Source organism: Citrus sinensis, chromosome 9, assembly GCF_022201045.2.
Source record: "Citrus sinensis cultivar Valencia sweet orange chromosome 9, DVS_A1.0, whole genome shotgun sequence".
Classification (NCBI taxonomy): domain Eukaryota; kingdom Viridiplantae; phylum Streptophyta; class Magnoliopsida; order Sapindales; family Rutaceae; genus Citrus; species Citrus sinensis.
Window position 1 is genome coordinate 6,140,144 of NC_068564.1, and position 24,350 is coordinate 6,164,493.

A 24,350-nucleotide genomic window follows, 5' to 3' on the forward strand; every position below is an offset into this window, starting at 1 on the left:
ACCCCGGACTAAGAATTGATCGATCCATTTGGGAGATGAAGACTTCATTGACTGATTCTTCATGAGTCGACCAAATGCATTTAGTCTTAGCGCCTCTCACAGCAACAGTACTCGATCCCACCAATAATATTATTGCTGTAAGAGAGCTGTAAGTTACGTTCAACGTAACTTAGAGCCTCCCATGCATTTATTGGGTTTGAGTGTTTGACGATGCGCATGTTTTGATGTTCTCTGGAGGGTCTGATTAGAATTGGATTTTGTTGAATTTTTTAATTATAATTATTATGGAAAAAATTATATTTATAAAATAAAAATTAACAGTATATAATGAATATAATTTTTAAATAATAATTTAATAAAAATAATTAATAAATTACTATTTTTCATTGTATAAATGTAAAATTAAATTAAATTAATTTTTAATTTATAATTTGTAAATATTTACTAAATACTTTAATATTATACCTTTTAAAATTTTAATCAGAAGAGTCACGGCCACCTGACTAACTCTTATAAAGAGAACTGTAAGACGTCACCATAACTCTCTTCATGAGAGTTGACTTGCCTTATAACTCTCAAACTATAACTAATGAATACCAAACAGGATTTAATACCGCATTTTAAGAATTTTCAAAGTAAACTATAGCAGCTGAACTCCTCTTATCGTTATAAAATCCAAATTAATTCGTAATGATCTTTCCTATAAAGCGAACTGGCTAGCTACCTAGGAAATAATTATGGGATTCCTCAAAATGCCTTTCCGACTTATTATGCTGGTGGTGCGAGTGCAGCTGCTACTGCTAGCAATGAGCTGCCACTGCAGTACTTCTAGAGCAAGTACTGCCTCTGCTGCTCATGCTCAAGCCAAGCCTGGCTGCCTCAATCGTTGTGGAGACGTCGAGATCCCGTATCCATTCGGTACAGAGCCTGGTTGTTTCCTGAACGAAGAGTTTCGCATCACTTGTAACGACACTCATTTCAACCCACCCAAACCATTCTTATGGGATTCAAATGTCGACGTTGTCAACATATCCATCGACGGTCACTTGAATGTCATGCAATTCACCGCAAAAGACTGCTATGACCGTAAGGGCAATTCGGTAGACAGCAACCAGCCTAGCATCACTTTCTCCAAATTGTCTGTCTCTAAGGGAAACAAGTTCGTAGTCATTGGCTGTGACAGCTTCGCTTTCGTAAGTAGTGATTCCTTGGGTGAGGACAGCTACGAATCCAGCTGCACGTCCACGTGCCAAAGCTTTGACGATGTCACCAACGGATCCTGCGTCGGCATTGGATGTTGCCAGATTGAGATTCCTGGAGGGCTGAAACAACTCGACGTGGTGGCATCCAGCTATAACAATCACACAAATGTGTCATCATTCAATCCATGCACTTATGCGTTTGTTGTTGATAAAAGCGAGTTCCATTTCACCTCCAATTATCTTGCTTTGGGGGGCATGCCAGACGAGTTTCCTATAGTGCTTGATTGGGAAATAACCACAAATGAAACATGTGAAGAAGCAAAAATATGTGGACCTAATGCATCCTGCGATAAATCCAAGGATAACACCACTACTTCGTCCGGCTATCATTGCAAATGCAACAAAGGTTATGAAGGCAATCCATACCTCTCTGATGGTTGCCAAGGTATAAATCTTTAATCATTCTCACAGGTGGATGTCCATTTTTTAATTTTTAAAATAATTTTTTAATTAATTTTTTTTTTAAAAAATCGTTTAATTGTAGATGTTAATGAGTGCAATGATCCAAAACTTCATGACTGCAAAGAAATATGCGTAAACACAGAAGGAAGTTATACATGTCACTGCCCCAAGGGGTTTCATGGGGATGGGAGAAAATATGGAGGAGGCTGTACACCCAATCAACATACTGTGATTAAGGTCACTCTAGGTAAGTAGTACACGAACTTTCTAATATATATTTATTGCATCTTTGAGAACCTTTTGACATAATTTGCTGCCCTTTAATATTTTTTATTAATTTTTTTCTAATAGATATGGGAGAAAATCCAACTGTGGTTAATGATTATGTTTCAAGAGAATAAAAATATTTAAACCAAAAAAAATTATTTATTGTTTCTTTTTCATATACATTGAATAATAATGTCTTAAAAGAATAATATATTTTAAAGTAAACGAAACAAAAATCTGGTGTTAATAATTGGGTGTTTCTAGCACGCCTCTCAGGTTTGTTGAAGTCGCATAGAATTCAAAAGCCATATGATTGTAATTAAATATTTATTTATTTTATGGTAGGGGTAGGTAAAATCTTTTGTATTTAAGCATGTCTAGATGTGTTGAATAATTTCAAGGTGTAGTGTGAGTGGTGGTACCAATTAGAGCTGACAAAACGGGTTATCGGGTCGTGTTAAATTTAGGTCGATCCAAATCTGACTCATTTAATAATCGTATCAAAATATTAAGACTTAAACTCGACACTGAAAAATAATCGGGTTATCCAATAACCCGTTTAATATCTATATATTAAATAAAATTTACATCAAACATGTACATACTATCGTACATACATAAATACATACATAATTTATCGATATTATAAAATTACATATCTACCAAAATATTACACATTTACACTATTGAAGTTTTAATTTTGTGTGTGTGTCTATATACATATATTAAAGACAAAATAAACACAGACTCTAATACACTGTATTTTGTCATGTAGTGTACTAAAATCTAAATTTTTTTATCCTTTATCTAATACCATACTTTATTCCCTGATTGGAATATATATATATATATATATATATAATATTATAAAATATATATTGATATTATAAAATATACATGTCTAACAATATTTTACGCATTTACATTACTGAGACTCTAAATGTATATAAAATTTTATAAATAAAATATTGTGTTTATATTCATCTTTTCAAAAAATAAAAATAAAAGAGAGAATCATTTCTAATATTTGAGTTTTGATAACAAGAACCTATAAATTATTTTAAAATAGAAAATATAATCGGGTCATTGATCGGGTAAATGAGTTAAGAACTTTAACCCTAACCTGACACGAAAAAAAATCGTGTTGACCTGGACCCAACCCATTTATTAATCATGTTAAATTTGACGATCCATATCCATTCATTCGTGTCATATTCGTGTCGGATAATCAGATCTTGTCAAATTTTACCAACTCTAGTACTAATATTGATCCCTAAGAGTGGACCGGGTTTGACTAGATAAATTCCGATTATTGAAACTTGGATGAACCAAATTTTATTTCATTCTTTTATAGTTAAGGCCAGGTTCTAAGTTTTAAAATTGTACTTTTCACCCAAATTTATTTTAAGCTTACATTCTAAACTTTTCAAATTGCAGTTTTGACCATAAGTTAACTTAGTGTTACAGTTAGGTCCAATAAAAATATCCGGGGTGCAAGTTTCATACTAGGGGTTAAAATTTTGTCCTTAAATATTAAATTTTGTATTTTAATTTTGAGAAATTTAATTAATTATCCCTCCGAGATTGGTGTGAGGGGAAATTAATCAAGATTGGTCTATCCTAGCTATAATCCTGTGCTCTAGAATTATATAGATAATCAATGAAGTTTTTGTTTCAAGTACATGTTTCTACTTCAGAAAATAATTGTTTGCCTTAAGTTAAGTGCATGTTTAAGCAGCCAAACACAAGCCTAAAGTTATAAAATAATGATGGATAAGAGGTTTATTAATTAACGTTGTATATTATACTCTTAAATATAGTTTCTCTAGCTCATTATCTCTTTGAATTTGCATGTTTTAATTTACATATGTAGGGGTTGGCATAAGCTTTGTAGTTGCAATTATGAGCATCTCTTGGCTTCACTTTCTGTGGAAGAGAAGAAGGCACATGAAACTCAAAGAAAAATTCTTTGAGCAAAATGGTGGAAGTATTCTACAACATGAGCTCTCCAAATTGCAAGGTCGATCTTCTGAAAAAGCAAAAATTTTCACTGAAGAAGAAATCAAGACGGTGACAAACAACTACGCCAACGTGATTGGCTGCGGAGGCTCTGGCTTGGTATACAAAGGATTTTTACCAAACAAAACTCCAGTTGCCGTAAAGAAGTCCAAAATTGTTGATCAAACAAAAATTGATGAATTCATCAATGAACTGGTTGTGGTCTCGCAGATCAACCGCAGGAATGTGGTAAGGTTATTAGGTTGCTGTTTGGAGACACAAGTGCCTTTACTAGTTTACGAGTTTGTCGGAAATGGCACCCTCTTTGAGCATATTCATAAGAAAGGGAACCTTTCCTGGGAACGGCGTTTGAGGATTGCAGCAGAAACTGCAGGAGTGCTTTCGTATTTGCATTCTGAAACTAATGTTCCAATAATTCACAGAGACGTCAAATCTGCCAACATACTCTTGGATGAAAATTACACCCCCAAGGTTTCTGATTTTGGTGCTTCAAAATTGGTTCCAATTGATGCAATTCAAAATTACACAGTGGTGCAAGGAACTCTTGGGTACGTAGATCCTGAGTACTTGCAGACTTGCAAGTTGACAGACAAAAGTGATGTCTACAGCTTTGGAGTTGTTCTTGCGGAGCTACTGACAGGAAAGATGGCGCTTTTGTCAGATAAGCCTGAGGAGGAAAGGAGTCTGGCTATGAATTTTCTTTCTTCATTGAAACAGAATCGTTTGCTTGAGATTCTTGATAACCGTATTGTGAACGATGGCAATAAGCAGCAGCTGAAGGAAGTGGCAAAGCTAGCGGCTAGGTGCATAAGTGTAAGAGGTGAGGAAAGGCCTACTATGAAGGAAGTAGCGTTCGAATTACAAGGACGACTGAGCCTGATGTCGAACGGCCAGTACTACTTGCGGGATAATGTTGAATCCAATGGTGCCCAAGAGACCGAATACTTTACTGCTACTTTTTATGAATGTCGAGATGGTATTGGTAGCCATACAACTCCGACAGATGGATACGACAGTATGCAGCAACCCGAACTGATGGCGTTTGATGATGAGAGATGATTGGTGCTGTAGGCTGTGTTTGTGTCACCTATGTCTTTGGTTACCCTACTGTGTCTGTAAGGATTTAATGACGTAAATTTGTAGTACTTGGAAAAACGACCTATGGTGCATTTAGACACATTATATTGTATTACATTATTTTAATGTAGGTGTATTATATTATGTGGTATTACATTAACACTGTAATAAAATAAAATTGTATGCTGTTTGATGCTATATTATACTGTATTAATTTTTAATTATACTATATTTAGTGCTACACTGCGTTGTATTAATTTTTTTCATGACTATTTTAAATTATATATTTAGAAAACAATATTTATTTAATACTTAGAAATATACTAAATATAAAAGTTTTAAATCTAAAAGCTTTTACATTATTTTTAATAAAAATTAAAAAAATTATAATTTAAAATTAACAAAATTCTTAAAATTTTCGACTGCATAACAGATTCATTATGACTATAATTATTTCATTTTCAACTTTTATCAACAAGATTTGCAAACATTTATTTTTTGTGTGTAATTTTGTTCGCATACTTGTTTTGTACCATGAGAATTGACTATAGAGAATTAAAAGAAGAGAGAGCAAGAACCATTTTGGATATTGTGATTGGTCGAATAAATTCAGTCAATTACCGAGTGAAAAGGGAAATAATTTTTTTTTTGATAATAACTAGCATATAAGTTAAATTTACAAAGAAGTTGATACAACTCAAAGCTCAAAGATTTGCTGCACAACATCAAAGATCTGGTACAAAAAACCCATTTCAAACCACAATTTATAGTGTTTCCAGCAAAGTCTCTAATAACTCTTGCATGCGGTTATATAACAGAAGGGCAAAACTGATTCAGAGAGATTTGTATACGTTTCTCACAAGAACATAAGTTGCCGGTCATGGATTTTGGTAGTCTCCTCCTCCAATGCAATGAACCCCTACAAAGCGTCTTGATTTTAATTCACAAGCTGCATAAAACCACTGAAACTTTAGTCGACATCCATAAAATGAAAGCCAACAGAAAATGTTCAAGACTGACCAGAAAATTAGTGTGGGGATTAAAATATTTGAAGCAGTTTATCCACTATAATTTTCTGCTGCACCGCACTTAAAGATTCTGAGTTCACATTTGCATTACTAACAACAACCACCATGGACTTCTAAGCCTGATGCTGACCGGCCAGTACTACTTTCGGGATAATGTTGAATCCAATCGTGTCCAAGAGACCGAGTACTTTACTTCCACTTATGATGAATGTGGAGATGGTATTGGTAGCCATACAACTCCAACAGATGGATATGATCTCTCCATCCCTTGGCGATTCCTGGTGCTACTCCTGGTGGTACTATTATTTTAGATTAAATAGGAGCAGTATGTTGTATACCCGTCCTTTTCCCCTCTCACCTTAATGTAAGCAGGATCTTTTGCTAGAATGCCACATGTGAAAAGAATCAAATGAACCTGAGTAGAAACTTTAACATTTTACTTTGTACGCATGGATGGCCTTGATTGTTATTATTCTTTTATTTGGGCCAGTTTTTATGTAACCTGCCGGATGATGAAATTTTTCTGGAACTTTTGTAGACTCCTCTTTGGTTAATTTTTAGTATTCACAGTGCTTATATTGCACATTTTTTGATCTATTTTAGTTTATCTTTCCCCCTCGTGAAAATTTAATCTATGGGTACGTTTTGCTTTACTTTGTTTTTTCACAGGGATAACTATTTGTAATTTGTCAATTCCACACCCCATAATTCTAGAACTGTTGTTGGTGCTTATGAATCTTAAATGGAGAACTTGGGGAAGCTCCTTGTCTGAAATTGACACCACGATGGCATTTGTCTATGTTGATTGTCCTGAGAAAGCTACTTGAAGACTGTGGCTAGAAAGTTCTCGTAACCCTTGTTTTAATAGGCCTTCTTATTGCTTCTGTTGTGCCAGTTGATGGTGTTTCCTTGTCCAGGTCAATATTCCAGGTAATGAGTGCTTTAGGAGGACAGAAAGATATGCTTGAATTGGTTCATTCCTTTTGGGTCATCACCTGATGTTTGAAATTTTTGGTGTCACTTTGCAGGTTGTTTTAGTTCAGTGGCTCGTGGCCTTCGACTCAAATGCTTATGCAAAAACAGTTGTGATTTTTATTCGACCTGTGATGTCATTTGTTGCTATGGTACCTCATTGTGCATTGGTAGCCCTCTTGCAATCAACCAAAGTCAGATTCTATCCAAGAGGGTCTTTAATTGGTTCTTCTGATATTTGACATTTCATGCAGTGGCATTTGCTGTAGGATAATGGATCTCCAAAATTCCATCTTTGAGGTAATTTCTTTCTTACTCAATAGTATGTTATCCTACACGTGTTAAAGGGAGAGCCTGAGAAGAAAATTCTCCTTGTCATTGCCCTTGTTCAGTGGGCTGTGGTTAATTGCTAGCTGGTTTTAGGTTCCCAATGTGTTGCCAGAAATAACAGAGCTCATTTTTTTAGAATTTCACTGACCATCGTAGCTTGTATATATGAGGTTGTAGTGTAGCATAAATCTTTTTTGAATAGACTATGTTCGGAGTATGATTGTGTTTATGCACTTGAAATGGTTACAGGTTCTAAATGATCGTATGATTGGGAACTTAAGGAGACTTCTTATGTAACAAGGGATCGGATATGACCTGTGGCTCATAATCTGCCTTCGAATAATTTGCCAGCATTTCTGCGTATAATTCATAACGAGCAGTCATTCGGAATCCCCACTTGTCTTTCAGCTGCCTGCATAGGTTCAAATCCATGTCTGAGATCAACAACCCATCTCTGAAACGGGAGAGAGATGGCGTGCAAGAACCATCTGGACTGATGCCATTTGATGATGGGAGATGATTGGTAGTGCAAGCATTGTTTGTGTGACCTGCATTTCTCTTAGAAGTTAAGCTGTTGTATTGTTAAGGAATACAGATTACGTAACATGAATACGTACTACTTGCACGGTAAAAAAAAAAAGAACTGTCTCTATGTATAAGTGTTCTTTGTGATTTTTCTTATTTAATTAGCTTGTAACATGCAGGTCAGAACATTATTTTCATACATCGATGTACTTATAGCGAGGCCAAGTGCTAATTTAAAAGGATGCGGTTTCTGGAAGCATAGCTTTTGTTATTAGTTAAAAAATGAAGGTGTTTGATGGTTCTGTCATACTGTTCGACGAAATGCCTCAAAGAAGTAGTTTTGGCGGCAACCATTTCGTTTGAACTCTACAATGCTTCAAGAGCTTGTTTAATTGCCGCCATAATCTCTCCATCAGCATTCTTGATTATAGGCCCCAAGCCAGCAATCTTTTTCAATGAATCCGTGGCTGTATCTTTAGCCAATTTTCAGGGGTGGATTCCACTGGCCACATTGATGAAAAACTTCCATTCTGTAAAAGTCATCTCACGGTATTCGAGTTCTTTTTTGCTTATTCTTTGGAGAAAATTGATTATCCAAACAAACGTACGATTCTTTTTCATTTACCAACTCAAATTAAAAGAATCCTTTTGGATTTAAACCATTTACGTCATGCTTCAATTTGTACCGTGTCCAATAAAATAACTTAATTAAAAAATATATATAGATAAACAAAATTAAAAAAAAAATGAAATTAGAGTGGGAAGTATATCAATAATTTACGCCATCATTTTGACCCTTATATTTTTAGATTTTATATTATGAGCACTGGCGGCGCCACATTGGAGTGCCCCCCCTTGACTTTTTAAAATTTACAAATTTAGTTAGGTATTTGTCTCATTTTGAATTTAATTTACTAAGAAAGTCCATGTTAAAATTAAAAAATAAACAATTTATTAAGTATTTATTTTTATACTTCCAACCCACAAAGAAACATTGTATTTTGAAGTTTCTCCGGCCCTAACTCTCATCACACACACAAAAAAAAAAAAGAAACTATTTCACGTCATTGAGTTTATTCCAATGATTTTTCTTTAATGAGTCTTATAACACTTAAAATTCAACTTAATATTTACATTATAGAAGTGAGTTCTGATAACAAATTTTTGAAATTTGAAAGGAATTGATAAGCTAACAAGAAAAATAGTTGATACTAAAAAGGATAAATTATATTCATTAATTCATTTATTGTTTTTACTAGTTCTCATCACTATAGTCAAAAAAGCATTTTTGGCTATGAATTTTGTGAAAAATCATCTATGAAATCATATAAGAGATCAATGATTGAGTGATATTATTGTTGTATATATAAAAAAAGATTTATTTTGTATTCTTGATGATAAGGTTGTTCTTTAATTTTTTTTAACATATGAAAACAAGTCGAGGTCAGTTATAAATGTATTGAATTAAATATATTAATGAATTTTTTAATTTAGTATTTGTTACTTGTTGACTTTTTTGAACTATATTATTATTTAAATTTAGCCCCCCTAAATTAACTTTCTGGCACTGCCACTGATTATGAGCACATCAAATTTGTAGTTTATTTATTTCAATTATGTTAAACCAAAATTTTGGCTTCACCACAATCAACAGTACTTACGGAAATAAGCTCAATACGAACAGTGGGTAGCTATTTTCTGTTAGAGTTACATAGCATACTATAACAATGAATATCTAGCATATAAAATAAAGAGTGAAAACAAAAGATAAAAATAAAATCTTATAGCACAAAAAAAAAAAGAAGCAAGGAAAAAGGGAGAAGAAGAAAAAACAAATAGAAACATCGGTCACTCGCCATCGTCACTTATTGGGTGGTTACTTCCAATCGCAATTGTAGCCAACGAGATGGTGGAAGAAATTAAAATAAAGAAATTAATAATTGTTTCAATTATTTGAGGAAAATTATCAAGCTGAAGAATAAATGTATCATCTCAGAAATAGAAAGAAATTATAAGTCAAATATGGATTTGAAAATTGCAACGCAGCGAATGATTTACTGTAACTTGATGTAGCTGAACTACTGTAACTTGATGTTTTCAGCTATATAAGGGTTATTTTCATTAAAAGAAAAAACTAAATGAATTGACAAGATATTAAATGTTACAATCATAATTTAAAAAAAAAAATCTCAACCTCATACATTATAGTGGACGCTAACATCTTGCATTGCTGGATTGAATGATTCAAATTAATAAATTTTAACAACTCATCTTGGTTCTACATTCTTCAAATTTATTAAATGTTATAATAGACTTTTATGTTGAATAGGATTCACAATTTGAATCTACTTTCTCCTAATCATTTGTATAATCCCACTCTGTTAATAGAATAAATTACAACAAAGACGTTGTTGCTAAAACCAATGACATACTATGTTTGTGTAATCGATTTTAATTTGCAAACAATGCTGTTTTTTTTTTCTTATATCAATTTTTCTGTTAAAACTCAATTTTCTCTTTGAACCCTAAATGTTTTCTTTTAACAATTTAATGTTCGGAATTACATACGATATTAAAGTTTTGGAAAGATCTAAGTGATAAATAAAAAAAAAAAAACGAGCCACTGTCCCCTCCAAATGAATTTAACTGTTTTTAAGAAGAGAGAATACATATTTCATCTCTAACAGATGTTATATTTACTACTTACATCCCTACTATATGTTTAATTATTTGCTTCATTCTTCCAATTAAGAGAGAACATATAAAGTTGACATTTTTTTATTCATTTACTATTCTACCCATCCTCAGAGAATTTTATGACATTTCTAAATAGTTTGGCACCAAAATTAAAGAAAAGATGAGAGCATTTGCATTTTTTATTTTTTAATCTTAGTAAGTTGTGTCAGATATTAATTTAGTTTTTAAAATATCACATTTTGAATGATTGTTTTGCCCTTATTTTTACAATAAATCTTGTTATCTCTCAACTGGAGGGATGAAATAAGTAATTACAAATTTAATAAAAATAGAAATGATAAATATGACATATATGAGGAATGAAACATGAAATCTCCCTTTCAGAAATGAAAAAATAAACTCCCATATGCCTTCTCATAGTCTTTGAATTCTTTTCTGCTTACTCAACAATTAATAATTTCTCTGTAGAAAATTGATCCTTGTTTGCTGTCTCAGAGCCACCGGCTTTCATTAAGCGTGATCAACCAGCCAAAACAACCAAATCAACCTCTGTTCGAATGAAAAGGGCATCCACATTTTGCGTTTTGTCTCTGTAAGCCAAGTCAAAAAATGGCATCCATACATAAAATTGCACATGAGTATGTTTTTGCGCAAAGACAATTAATAAAGCGAATGAATTTATTATGTGGAAATAATATTGCTATTTGTTTGAACTAATCCTGGCGTGAGGCATAGGATTGATTGATGACCTGAGGCTGACAATTATTTTCTCGACAGACGAAGATTCCATTAACTTTCTACTCTCTTATATCATTTTTCTTTTTCTCTTTTCTTTTTTTCCAATCGTGTGCGTCAAGTAAATGAAACATCTTAATAGGAACTTCGTAAAACTTTTGAAAATAATTGGAATATGAACAAAACTCTTACCATTCATAGACAAAAATGAAATTCAACTTGATAAAATTGTTTGAGGGAAATACTTCTACGAGACCAGACGTGATGAGCAGATGTTTGGTGGCAGAAGTCTGCGAGCAGGTGTGTCCTGTAAGAGCCAGGTAGCAGGGGAACAGGGACAGGAATATCCTGCTCATCCACGAGCATGTCATCCGCGAGGCCAATTTCCTATAAGAAGCATAAAGCCATTCCTGCTGTATTCTTGCTAAGGGTTGATTCAAGGAGACCCGGTCAACGACAGTTGGCGAGGCATGCTCTCCAGCCCGAGAATCTAGGCACGAAGGCCACGCAACCACCCACGACTACGGAAATGGGGAATCCACGTTCGAGAGGTGGGAGGATAACGGGCGTAGACTGCGGAAAACTGGGATTCAGAGGAAGCCTATAAAAAGGTAGCCAACGAAGGTAAAAGGGTTAGCGATTTTGAGATTAGAAGAGAGATAAAAGCAATTCTAAAAGAGAGAAAACAACCTAACAGCCATAAGATTTGTGGCAAGCGTTCCCCGAACCTTCATATCTGACTTGAGCGTCGGAGGGTTTGCGCCGGGAAAACAACCGGCGTACTCTGACCTGTCTGTGTGCGCAGGAATCTCTGGAGAAGAAGCTTTACGAGGAGAGATCCTGGTCGTGGTGAAGTTGATCGAGCAGAGACCTTGATCGTAGAACGAGGACAACCAGAATCTCGCATCAACAAAAATAAAGTTCAAACGTCCTTACACATAAAGATAAGATATCCATTTTGTTAACGTGTGGACTAGGGAAAAGTCGAGGGTGTTTCTGAAGTACTGCTGCTTTCCCATGGGTAATTTTTAAAAATCTCTCCTGAGGTTTGGACTTGTTGCAAGTAGATGGCGAGAATTTATTTATTTATAAAAAATTCCCTACCGTCAGTTAACTTTAACATTGACCGTTAGTTGACTATGCAAAGACAATATTACCCTTAACAACATTTTGTAGACAAAAATAACTAAAAAAAAAATTAAAATTGTTGGCGCGAATAGCACAAACCTTATTTTTTGACAATTTTATCCTTGTCAATTCTAAAGATTTACACTATCATAGGTAAAGATTATAACTATTTCATTTTCAAGTTTTTAATTTTATCTTTTTTGTAGGAACTTTAAGAAAATATCAATAATTTAAAGAGAATTTTTCAAATTTTTAATTTTATCTTTCTTGTAAGAACTTTAAGAAAATATCAATAATTTAAAGAGGGTAAAATAGCCAACAATTTTAATTTTTTTTTTAGTTATTTCCGTCTACAAACTGTTGTTAAGGGTAATATTGTCTTTGCATAGTCAACTAACGGTCAATGTTAAAGTTAACTGACGGTAGGAGGTTTTTTACAAATAAATAAATTCTCGCCATCTACTTGTAACAAGCCCAAACCTTAGGGGAGGTTTTTAAAAATTACCCACTTTCCCATTCATTCTTAATTTGTCATATGTAATCTTCAACTATTCATGATAACATATATGTAATGAATAAACAAAATGCAATCTTCCATGTGTATGAAAGACCTTCTTCTGGACTTAGACCGATGTGTCTAACGGGTCTTAAAATCTTTATGAATAAATGCATTCAAATTATTGAGAGTGAGTTTGTTTGACGGTATGCACGTTTTCTAAGACCGCGTTAACTAATAAACTGACGAAGTACGCCTCTATCATATATTATCTCATCCCAAAATTCAAGTTATTTTTCCTTCATTATTATATCTAATGCTTTAAAAATTATCGGTTTGTAGTGAATTAATTTTCCTATAGAGAAAAATAGCTAGCTAGAAACCCTTGTGGTAATGCTGGCCAATTAATCAAGTAATCTTGAAATGCCTTTCCGACTTATAATAATAAAGCTGGTGGCGCTGCTGCTAGTACTGCTATGAGCAAGTGCAGCTGCTGCTCATGCTCAAACCAAGCCCGCTGCCCCCACCGTTGTGGAGATGTCGAGATCCCGTATCCATTCGGTACAAGGCCGGGTTGTTTTCTGAACAAAGTCTTTCTTATAACTGGTAACGAAACTCATTACAACCCACCCAAACCATTTTTAATGAAGTCAAGTATCGAAGTTGGAAATTAATCAAGTAGAAACTAAGCGATGACTTGAGGTCGACGGTCAACCATTATTTTCTCGCTAGTTATAAGAAGGCTAGCTACGTGACTCATTTTTTCTCTTTTTCCATTATGGCCGTCAAGTAAGTAAATAAAACAAGAGAATCAATATGGGACTAAATCCTAACAATATTTTGATAGAAATAATAAACTCAAAACGATATTATTTTAGATAAGTTTAATTCTTTTTATTTAACGTCGTTTCGGGAGTGCTTTTATTAGAATTTTGTCGAGGTTTAAGGTATAATCACTTTTCTTATATTTTAAGATCAACTTGATAAAATTCTTTTCAGAATTTCCCAAAACAAAGAATAAAAATAAAAATAAAAACAAAGATATAATAATAATAAAATAAAGAAAATAATTGGAATATAACAAAATGTTATTATTTATAGCCGAATATGAAGATCAACTAGATAAAATAAAGCTGAAACTCGGTATAATTGAATGATAAGATTCCACTTTGTTAACGTGTGGAGTGGCGTGCGTCAATTGTCGCAGTGTCCTTAAGTCTTCATGAGTAAATGCATTTAATTGTTGAGTTTGTTGGGGGTCAATCGTCAATGTATCATTTTGCCAAAAGCAACAAGAGCTAATGAGGGGAATCCACTTGTACCTCTCTGGCTGGGTTGCCGTCTTGCCGAGGTACAAAGCTTCTTTGTGATTTTGTTTGTTTTTCATTTGCAAAATTCGACTAAAATACTATATATGGTAACGAATCTCTAGCATACAGGACCGCCAATTCATACTATAAAATACTATAAGATACCATTTTCCATGCAAGCCCAGTAGCATATGGTATTGCCAATTCATGGAGTCTTGGAGACAATATCTTTTTGTGGTTCGCTTCAGACAACCTTAAAGAACTGCATTAATTAGGTGACTGAACATTCAGAGGAAGCACGTGAGAAATTTCTTCTCCAATTAAATAATAATAATAATAACAATGATTTATAGCTAAGAATTGGTATTTGTGGGGGAGAAGTAAAAGTATGGGACCCACACATCATTTTGATGGAAATGATCCTTTACCGATTTGAGTTTTTTTATGAGTTTTTCAAGATTTTTTTTCCATGTTTCTTTTAGTAATAATATACGGTTAAGATTTAACTTTTTTTAATTTTTTTATTTATTAACTACTAATTAATAATTGTATTATTTATTTAGGACATGATTCAACTTTTTTTAATAGTAGTATACGGGTAAGATTCAACTTCTTTTATTTTTTTTATTTGTTAACTACTAATTAACAATTGCATTATTTACCTAGGACATGATCAGATTATGAGAGAATCTTGATCCCATTTTGATGATGTCTGGATAAAATTTTCTCAGTAAGAATTTTTGGAAAATCTTGGGAGTCCTAATCGAAATTTAGCCATTTAATTAAAAAAAGCTTACGTTTGACACTTATATTTATGGATTTTATTGTGACTTTATGAAATTTGCAGTTTATTTAGTTTGACTCTCTTAAACCAAAATTTTGTTTTCACGACAATTAACAATACTTATAGAAATAAGTTCAATATGAATTTTTTTTTTTGGGTGATAGTACATAACATACTGTAACAATAAATCTCTAGCATATAAAATAAAGAGAACAAAGAAAAATCCAAAAATGAAAAAGTAACTAAAGGAGGGAGAAGAAAAAATAAAAAATAAAAACATCAGTCATGCACCATCACTTATTGAGTGGTTACTTCCCACCGCAATTGTAACTATGAGACGTGGAAGAAATTGAAACAAGGAAATTAATAATTGTTTCAATTATTTGAGGAGAATTATCAAATAAGAAAGAGAATAAATGTGTCGACTCAGAAGCAGAAAAAATTTGTAATAGATATAAAAACTGTAATATAACTAAACCGATAAATATTATGGAACTAGATGTTTTCGAATATTATTTTGATTATGTGTGATGGTCTTCCTATGACAACCATGTGAAACGCGAAACGCACCTAAATTTTGCATTTTGTCTCTTTTTTTTTTTTTTGAAAGAAAGTAAACCTTTCCATAGATTAAAGCTGAAGAAACATATCTCCAGCGGGAACTGGGCAATTTCCTATCCATAGGATAGGGTCTACACAATCTAAAGCAACTTTTGCCAAGTTATGCGCCCTGACATTACACCTTCTTGGCACATAAAGAATAGATGCCGTGTTCTGCCCTTTTAAACATTCCTGAATTTCTTCTATGTTCCATGATATTTCAACTAAGCTCCTCTTCCTTTTCAGAACAAGCTCCACAACTTCTTTAGAGTCTGATTCAATAACAAAATGGGCACATTTTGCTTTCCTCGCTACTTGGATGCCTAGTAGCACAGCTTCAGCCTCCATGTCTGCAACATTGCCTTTAAGGGTAGTTCTCTGAGCTGCTGCAGCTACACAATCTCCTCTGGAATCTCTGACCACAGCTCCAATCCCTCCCCTTTGCTTAGATAAATTTGTAGCCGCATCTACATTTACTTTGAAACAGCCAGGTGGAGGGGGCTTCCAAACTTGCTGCCCATTTTGCTGCTGCCCAGCCAAAGCAATATTTTTTCCAGGATTTATCCTCCTATATGACTCCACAACGGCTTCTGCTCTTGTAGCTGAATACAGAGGATCTTCCATCTTTCCTTCAAAAACAAAACAATTCCTCGAGTGCCATATTACCCAGCAAACTGCAATTATTTGTTCCATGTCTTTCTTCCCCCTCTTCATTACTAACTCTTGCAGCACACTTAACATATCCTGATGAGCCATCCCCTTAATCTCTTCATAAAAATCTGTCATCTTCCAAACTTTTCGCGCAAAACTACACCCCACCAGAGCATGGAACACATCTTCGCTCATCCTACAGCATCTCTGACACACTGGATCCCCCACAATTTTCCTCTTCCATAGATTTTCCACCATTGGTAGCACATTTTGAGCAGCCCTCCACATAAAAATCTTTACCTTCTCTGGAATGTCATTGACCCAGATAACCTTCCACATTGTTTTGGATATGTCTGAGCAACTTGGCCTATCTGGGGATTTTAACTTCACAGCCAACTGGTACCCACTTTTAACCGAGTAGATTCCATGTTTATCAAAGTGCCATACCAGCTTATCTGGTCTTGGAGTTTTTGGCAGTGGAGTTCTCAATATTCGTTCAGCAGTTTCCTTTGAAAAAGACTGCCCAATCAAGTCTTCCCTCCACTTGTTGCTTCCATCAATTAACTCAGCCACCACAGCCTCCATTGATAAGCTGGGGTGTGGGTTTGCTCTAGGGATCTCAAAATTTTTTACCCAATTGTCTCCAGAAATTTTTACTTGCTTCCCATCTCCTATCCTCCATCTTAAGCCTTTATGCAACACTTGCCTACCCCACAGAATACTCCTCCACACATAAGATGGATTGGACCCCAGCTTTGCTTCCATAAAGCTAGAGTGCTTGAAGTATTTTGCCTTCAAAATCTGTGCCATTAAAGACTCGGGATTATGCAAGATTCTCCACCCCTGCTTTGCAATGAGGGCTTGGTTGAAACATGAAAATTCTCTGAAGCCTAGTCCCCCTCGTATCTTGGCATGACTTAGTCTTTCCCATCTAGCCCAATGTATGCTTCTGTGAGTATCAGAGGATCCCCACCAGAATCTTGAAATGGCTTTCTCTATATCCTCACAAAGGCCTTGAGGAATTTTGAAAACACTCATTGCATAGGCTGGGATTGCTTGTACAACAGCTTTGATTAACACTTCTTTGCCCCCACAGGAAAATTTCTTGCTTTGCCAGCTGGAAAGCTTGCTTAAAACCCTTAACTTTATCTCATTAAAGAAGCTGATTTTCCTTCTCCCCACCATAGATGGAAGGCCAAGGTATCTTTCATGTTTTGTTACAACATTCAACCTAAAAATATTCTTGAATTCCTCCTTTTGAATCTGACTTGTACCTGAGCTAAATAACATAGACGATTTTTCAAAGTTGAAGACCTGTCCCGAAGCTGCTGCATAACTATCAAAAATGCCCTTTAAGATTCTACAATCATTGCTGGACGCCCTTGCAAACACCAAACTATCATCAGCAAATAAGAGATGTGTAACTGATAAACTCCTGTTAAACTTCAGCCCTTGGATGAGACTTCGATTTTCTGCCTGAACCAACAAGTTTGAGAGCACCTCCGCACACATAATGAAAATATAAGGCGAGAGAGGACATCCCTGCCTTAAACCTCTTTGAGGGGTGATCAGCCCTTTCGACACTCTATTAATTAGAACTGAAAAACTAGCTGTAGATATGCAATTCATTACCAAGCTTACCCATTTTCTAGAAAACCCCAACTTTTGCATTGTGTGCTTTACGAAATTCCATTCTATTCTATCATATGCTTTACTAATGTCAAGCTTTAAAGCAACCAGCCCCCTTTTTTTACTCCTACTCTGTCTTATTTTATTCAAACACTCATATCCAATAACAAGATTATCCGTAATGAGTCTACCGGGAACAAAAGCACTTTGGGTGGGGGAGATGATATCATTTAAAATCTGTTTAAGCCTATTTGCCATTGTTTTTGCAATGATTCTATATATTACGTTACAAAGACTAATAGGCCTAAACTCAGTCACTTTTTTTGGCTTATTTACTTTCGGAATCAAAGCAATGTAGGTATAGTTTAAAGGTGCAAGGTTACCTCCCTCGTTTAAGACATGCAGACAAGTTGTAACCACCCCCTCCTTCACTGAGCTCCAATGCTTCTGGAAAAACGCGGCTGGGAGTCCATCCGGGCCTGGTGCTTTTGTGGGGCACATTTGGGCTAGCGCATCTGTAACTTCTTCTTCCGTGAAAGGCTGGTCCAAGTAGTTTCCCATCTCCTCTGTAACCTTTGCTGGCAATTCCTCTGCAGCTGCATCCATTTGCTCTCGAGAAGGATTTATTGAGCTGAAAATTTTTGAAAAGTATTCACAAAACAGACGTTCCACTTCTTCCTCACTCTCTGTCCATTTTCCGCTTTCATCTTCCAAGCCACTAATCTTGTTTTTGTTCTTTCTTGTAGAGGCCTTTGAGTGAAAGAAACTTGTATTTTTGTCCCCCTCCTTCAGCCAATCTGCCCTTGACCTTTGTTTCCAATAAACTTCCTCATCCAAGAGAATGTTGTCTATCTCCATTTCTATTCTCCTAATCTCCTCTCCACTGTCTAGATGGCGAAAGCCATTTTTTAAGTCTTTTAGCTTCTTTTTTAGCTGCTGTAACTTCCTTTTCCTTCCATCAAATTCCTCTCTACTCCAAATCCTCAAATTCGCCAAAGACTCCTTAGAAATCCTTTTGAAAATTTCAGCCGAATTTCCACCCTTCCAGCTGATTCCCTCCATCCATTCATTCTTAACAATTTCCTTGCACTTTTCATATGTACTCCACATGTCTTCATAGTGGGTTCTATGAAAAGTTTTCCTAGAGTATCTGTTTCCCCTACCTTTCTCCAGGACCTCCATCATTATAGGGCTATGATCGGAGCTCCAAGAAATTAAATTTTGGGCTGTCTTCTCTTGGAAACTTTCTCTCCAGCTACTATTTCCTAAAAATCTGTCCAACCTCTCTTCTATAGTATTCACCCCGAACCTTCTATTTGACCACGTGAATGGATACCCGGTACTTCCCAAATCCGTTAGGTCACAATCTTTTAATGCTTCCCTGAAATCATTCACCAGATTTGCTCTTCTATCTCTACCTCCTAATTTTTCATTTAAATTCAGAACCTCATTAAAGTCCCCGAAACATAGCCAAGGAAGTGAAGATAAACCAGCTAACCTTCTTAAAAGCTCCCATGTATGCTTTTTTTGATCTGTTTCAGGGTGGCCGTAAATTCCAGTACATCGCCAGAATCTACCCTCCTCGCTATGAACCACAGCATCCACATGGTGTTTACTAAAAGATTTGATTTCCACATTAATGTCTTCCGTCCAACACATTGCCAACCCACCTCCCAATCCCTCTCTATCCACTGCAAAACAATTCTGGAACTGTAGCTTACTAGCTTTCCCTTGCATTTGTCTAGCCGTCATTTTTGTTTCGCAAAGAAAACAAATCTGAGGTCTATATTCTTGCAAGAGTTGCTGGGCTTCTCGGAACATTCGGTCTTTGCCCAGCCCTCGAACGTTCCAACTTAGTAGTTTCATGGCTGTCGGCGGTGCTGGCTCCCAGCCACCACCGATGTTTCATTTGTGACATTTTGGATCTCCTCCCATACATTCTCCCTATCCTTTTCGAAGTTCAGTTTTGTTGCTGCACCAGCTAGATTCTGAATCCGCGGTGATAAAATGATATTACCCGGGCTGTTTAATTTGCTCTTTTTTGGATTTGGGCTTTCCCAGTCTATGGTGCTGCTGGGCCTCTTTACTCTTATAATCCCTTCATCAAACCCCCTTTTTTCTTCTTTGTTTCGGGCCTGGTATTTCCATTTCTTTTTTCTGATTTTTGTTTTTCCTCCCCTGGGCCCGTTTTCCAAATCTTCAGCTTCTAATTCTATTATTGGTTGCAGCCCCTTTGTCTTTTGGCAATCCATCTCAGCTGAAATCTTCCTCAAATCCTCATCTTCCCGCTCAATTATTCCCGCATTTTTCAAGCCCCCCACCACTGCTGTGTCAGGTTTTTTGCTTAAAAATTTCCCCTTCCCGCCTTTTGATTTTGCTTCCATGGTCTCATCCCAATGCACTGTATTATTGACTACTAGGTTTTTGTTCCCCGTACAGCTATCCTCTAGCTCTTTGCGTCCTGTCAACCCTTGCATTGATTGCTTCTGACTCCCTTTCTGAATCTCACTCATTTCCCCCTCCGAACTATCCATGCCCGAATCTTGATGGATCCGGTTTTCTTCTTCAGCACTCCCCATTTCACCCACCCTGCATCTTCCATTTTCTGCGCTGCTTCGCCTTGGATCTTTCATTGGCGTTGAAGAACTTGTGTGGCCTTTGCTAGCTTCCGACTCCCACTTATCTCTTCGTCTGTTCTGTTTGAATCTCTCGGCTATGGAGGTAGCCTTGAGCCATGGCCCGTAAGCCATTTTATCTTTGGATTGAGATTTGTAGTGTGTACATTCTCTGTATTGATGCCCAATTCTCCCGCAACAAAAACAAAAATCCGGCAATCGTTCATACATTACTCTCATAGGAATATCATCCTCGTCATCCCCTTCCTGTTCCAACTCTATAATCTTTTTTAATGGCTTAGTAATGTCTACTGAGATTCTCAGCCTCAAAAATTCTCCAAAACATTCCCCCGCAGCATCAGTTTCTATTTCTTCCACCTTTCCAATCACCACACCTAGCTCATTTGCCATCTCTTTATACATGCACATGATAGGGACATCATGGATTTGAACCCAGAAAGATGCATGGCTGAAATCCTGCTTTTTTACATCTCCGATTCCAGCAGGCTCCTTTAAAATAATTAGAGCTCTATCAAAATGCCACGGACCTCCCACCAAAATGCTTCTTTTATCCATCTCAGACCCGAACTTGAACATAAAAACATTTTCTCCCAAACTTTCAATTTTAACCTCACGTGAAGTTTTCCACACCCTCTGCATCACAGCCTTTAAGCCTTCAATACTAACTCCCCTTGTGTGAATCACCTTCCCAATCAAACAGCCCGCGACTATTTTTTCCCCTTGGGCTTTCATTTTGCTTCTGAAGGTTACTCTTCCTTCCTCCTCATCACTTAGCTTTATGGCTCTGCACCTCTTTATTAACTCCTCAGAATCCATTTTACTGAAAAAACTACTTTAATGATCTATAAAAACTAATGATGTTAATGACCCTGGACCAGCGCTCCCACTAGAAGAACTCCAGAAACAAAAGACTTTAGAGTTTCAAAACCACCCACTGAGAGTGACTTCAAAGAGTCATGGCAACTCTATTCAATCTCTCATCCTTATTTGTCTTCCACAGAAAACTCCTAAGGAAAAGACTCCCATCTACTGGTTCATTTGCATTTTGTCTCTTTAAGCCAATTAAAAAACGGCACTCGTACATAAAGTTACACACGACGATACTTTTACATAAAGATAATTAATAAAGTAAATGAATTTATTTATTTAATTTTTGGCGATTACTTGTAATTTTGTATGCAAGTAACATTACTCTTTGTACTTTGTTTGAGCCAACCCCACGCAAAATTTACATTGGTTTCGGGTTTCACGTGGGGTAAAAATCTCCGAGCAAGTTCCTTTTTTTTTTTTTATAATATTAGTTTGTATATTAAGAATTGTATTTACTAAAAATATATAAGTAATAAAAAAATCCTTAGAAAAAATTAAAATACTCCCCCCAAATTTTTTTTCTTTTTTTGAGAGAATAAAACCAGTATACAGAAGCATTGATACTTGAATTGAAATATTTGATCCAATGGTGATAAAATACTTATAAAATTATATAATATTATAATGTTAAGTAAAAAATTAATGCTGCACAGTTTTATGGTTATTTTTATTACCATGGTGTCACCGTTAATATTCTTTATCATATTTCTTAATGTAGAAAGCGTTTGGGGGCAGCGCAGCTACTCTGCATCCCTACATTCTAGGGAATGTTCTCCTAGAATAATTGCAGCTGCTGCCCCAAACGCAGGCGGCCAGGCGTAAATGTCTTCGAACAGTATTTAGATTCTTTTTTGCTTACTTAACAACTAAGAATTCACCGATGGGCATTTGGTTCAGTGGAAGAGCCCTTACACTTACAATGTTGAGTGTAAGAGTTCGAGCCTTCATAAAAATATTTATGAGGGTTATTTACAATCCTCCCTCAATTATCAAATAATTGAGTGGAGTCAGTCTATCCCTCACGAAATCCCTCACGAAATGTGAGTGGAGTAGACAGCTCTCGAATATTTGAGAGGGTTTAAAGAATTTGGGCAGCTCTTTTGAGGAGTACATGCCATGACGAAGATCTTAATTATAGAGTCTGTTTATAAATATTAATTATAATATCTGATGTCATATCAGTAAAAGTCCTGTATAACAGTATTAAAAAAAAAACTAAGAATTCTTTTGAGTAAATTGCTCCTTGAATTTGTCAAAACAATTAAATGAATTTATGTGGGACTTGGGACTAGGAATTGATCGATCCATTTGAGAGACGTAGGGTGGGGTTCGTTGATCTGTTAGTTTCATCATTGTTATTATTGGAAAAATAAAACGTTTAGACAATGTACAAAGACTCATTGACTGACTCTTTATGAGTAGACCAGATGCATTATTATTGGGCTTAAGTGTTTTGACGGTGCGCTTATTTTGATACTCTCCGGAGGCACTTATTGGAATTGAGTTTTTTTTTATATATTTTTTAAATTATAGTTATTATAAAAATATATATCTATAAAATAAAAATTTATAATATATAATAAATATAATTTTTAAATAATAACATGACAAAAATGATTAATATATTACAAGTTTTTAATTGTTCAAATGTAGAAGTAAATTAACTTAACTTTCAATTTATAATTATAAGTGTTTACTAAATTCTTTAATATTGTACCTTTTAAAATTTTTATTAGGAGAGTCAATCCCACGTGGCTAACTCTTGTGAAAAGAATTATAAGACTTACAATATAGCTTTATTTATGAGAGCTGACAACATCTGATTATCTTTTGTAACTTTTAAGATACAACTATCTAATTTGATGAATACCAAATAGTACTTAAGACTACATCGTCAGATTTTTCAAAGTAAACTATAGCAGGTGAACTCCTCTGTCACGTGGGCTTGCAATTAATATTAATTTGTATGTTAAGAAACGTATTTACTTAAAATATATAAGTAATAAAACAAAATCGTAAGAAAAATTAAAATACTCTCCAAATAAGGTTTTTTTTAGAGAATAAAATAAGTATACGGGAGTATTGATACTTGAATCGAAATATTTGATATAATGGTGATAAAATAATTATAAAATTACATAGTATTTTAATGTTAAGTAAAAAATTAATGCTGCACAATTTTATGGTTATTTTGATTACCATTGTGTCACCATTAAGATTCTTTATCATATTTGTTAATGTAGATGTCTTCGAACAATATTTGGATTCTTTTTTGCTTACTTAACAAACTAATAATTTTCTGGAGAAAATTGTTCCTTCAATTTGTCAAAACAATTAAATAAATTTATGTGGGACCCCGGACTAGGAACTGATCGATCCATTTGAGAGATGACGGGTGGGGTTCATTGATGGGTTAGTTTTATTGTTGTTACTGTTGGAAAAATAAAATGTTTGGACAAAGCACGAAGACTTCATTGACTGACTCATCATGAGTAGACCAAATCCATTTATTGGTTTTGAGTGTTTGACGGTGCGCTTATTTTGATACTCTCTGGAGGCATTGATTGGAATTGAGTTTTGTAGCATCTTTTAAATTATAATTATTATGGAAAAAATTATATTTATAAAATAAAAATTAATAATATATAATAAATATAATTTTTAAATATAAGAATAATTAATAAATTATAATTTTTTATTATATAAATGTAAAAATAAATTAACTCAACTTTTAATTTATAATTTGTACATATTTAATAAATACTTTAATATTATATTTTTTAAAATTTTAGTCAGAAGAGCCACGTGGTCGTGATTAAGTTTTATGAAGAGAACTATAAGACCCTCATCACAACTCTCTTCATGGGAGTTAACCTGCTTGATTATCTCCTTTTAACTTTTAAATTATAGTTAATGAATACGAAACATTATT

At 34.8% G+C, this 24,350-nt stretch overlaps 1 protein-coding gene across 1 annotated transcript; it reads left to right on the forward strand.

The window, feature by feature from the left end:
* The first annotated feature begins 646 nt into the window (after positions 1-646).
* Positions 647-5,237, forward strand: LOC127899629 (wall-associated receptor kinase 2-like). Its single transcript, XM_052433085.1, has 3 exons — positions 647-1,647; positions 1,747-1,911; positions 3,805-5,237. The coding sequence occupies exons 1-3, from the start codon at positions 738-740 to the stop codon at positions 5,007-5,009; spliced, it is 2,280 nt and encodes a 759-aa protein (XP_052289045.1). The 5' UTR covers positions 647-737; the 3' UTR covers positions 5,010-5,237.
* The last annotated feature ends 19,113 nt before the right edge of the window (positions 5,238-24,350 follow it).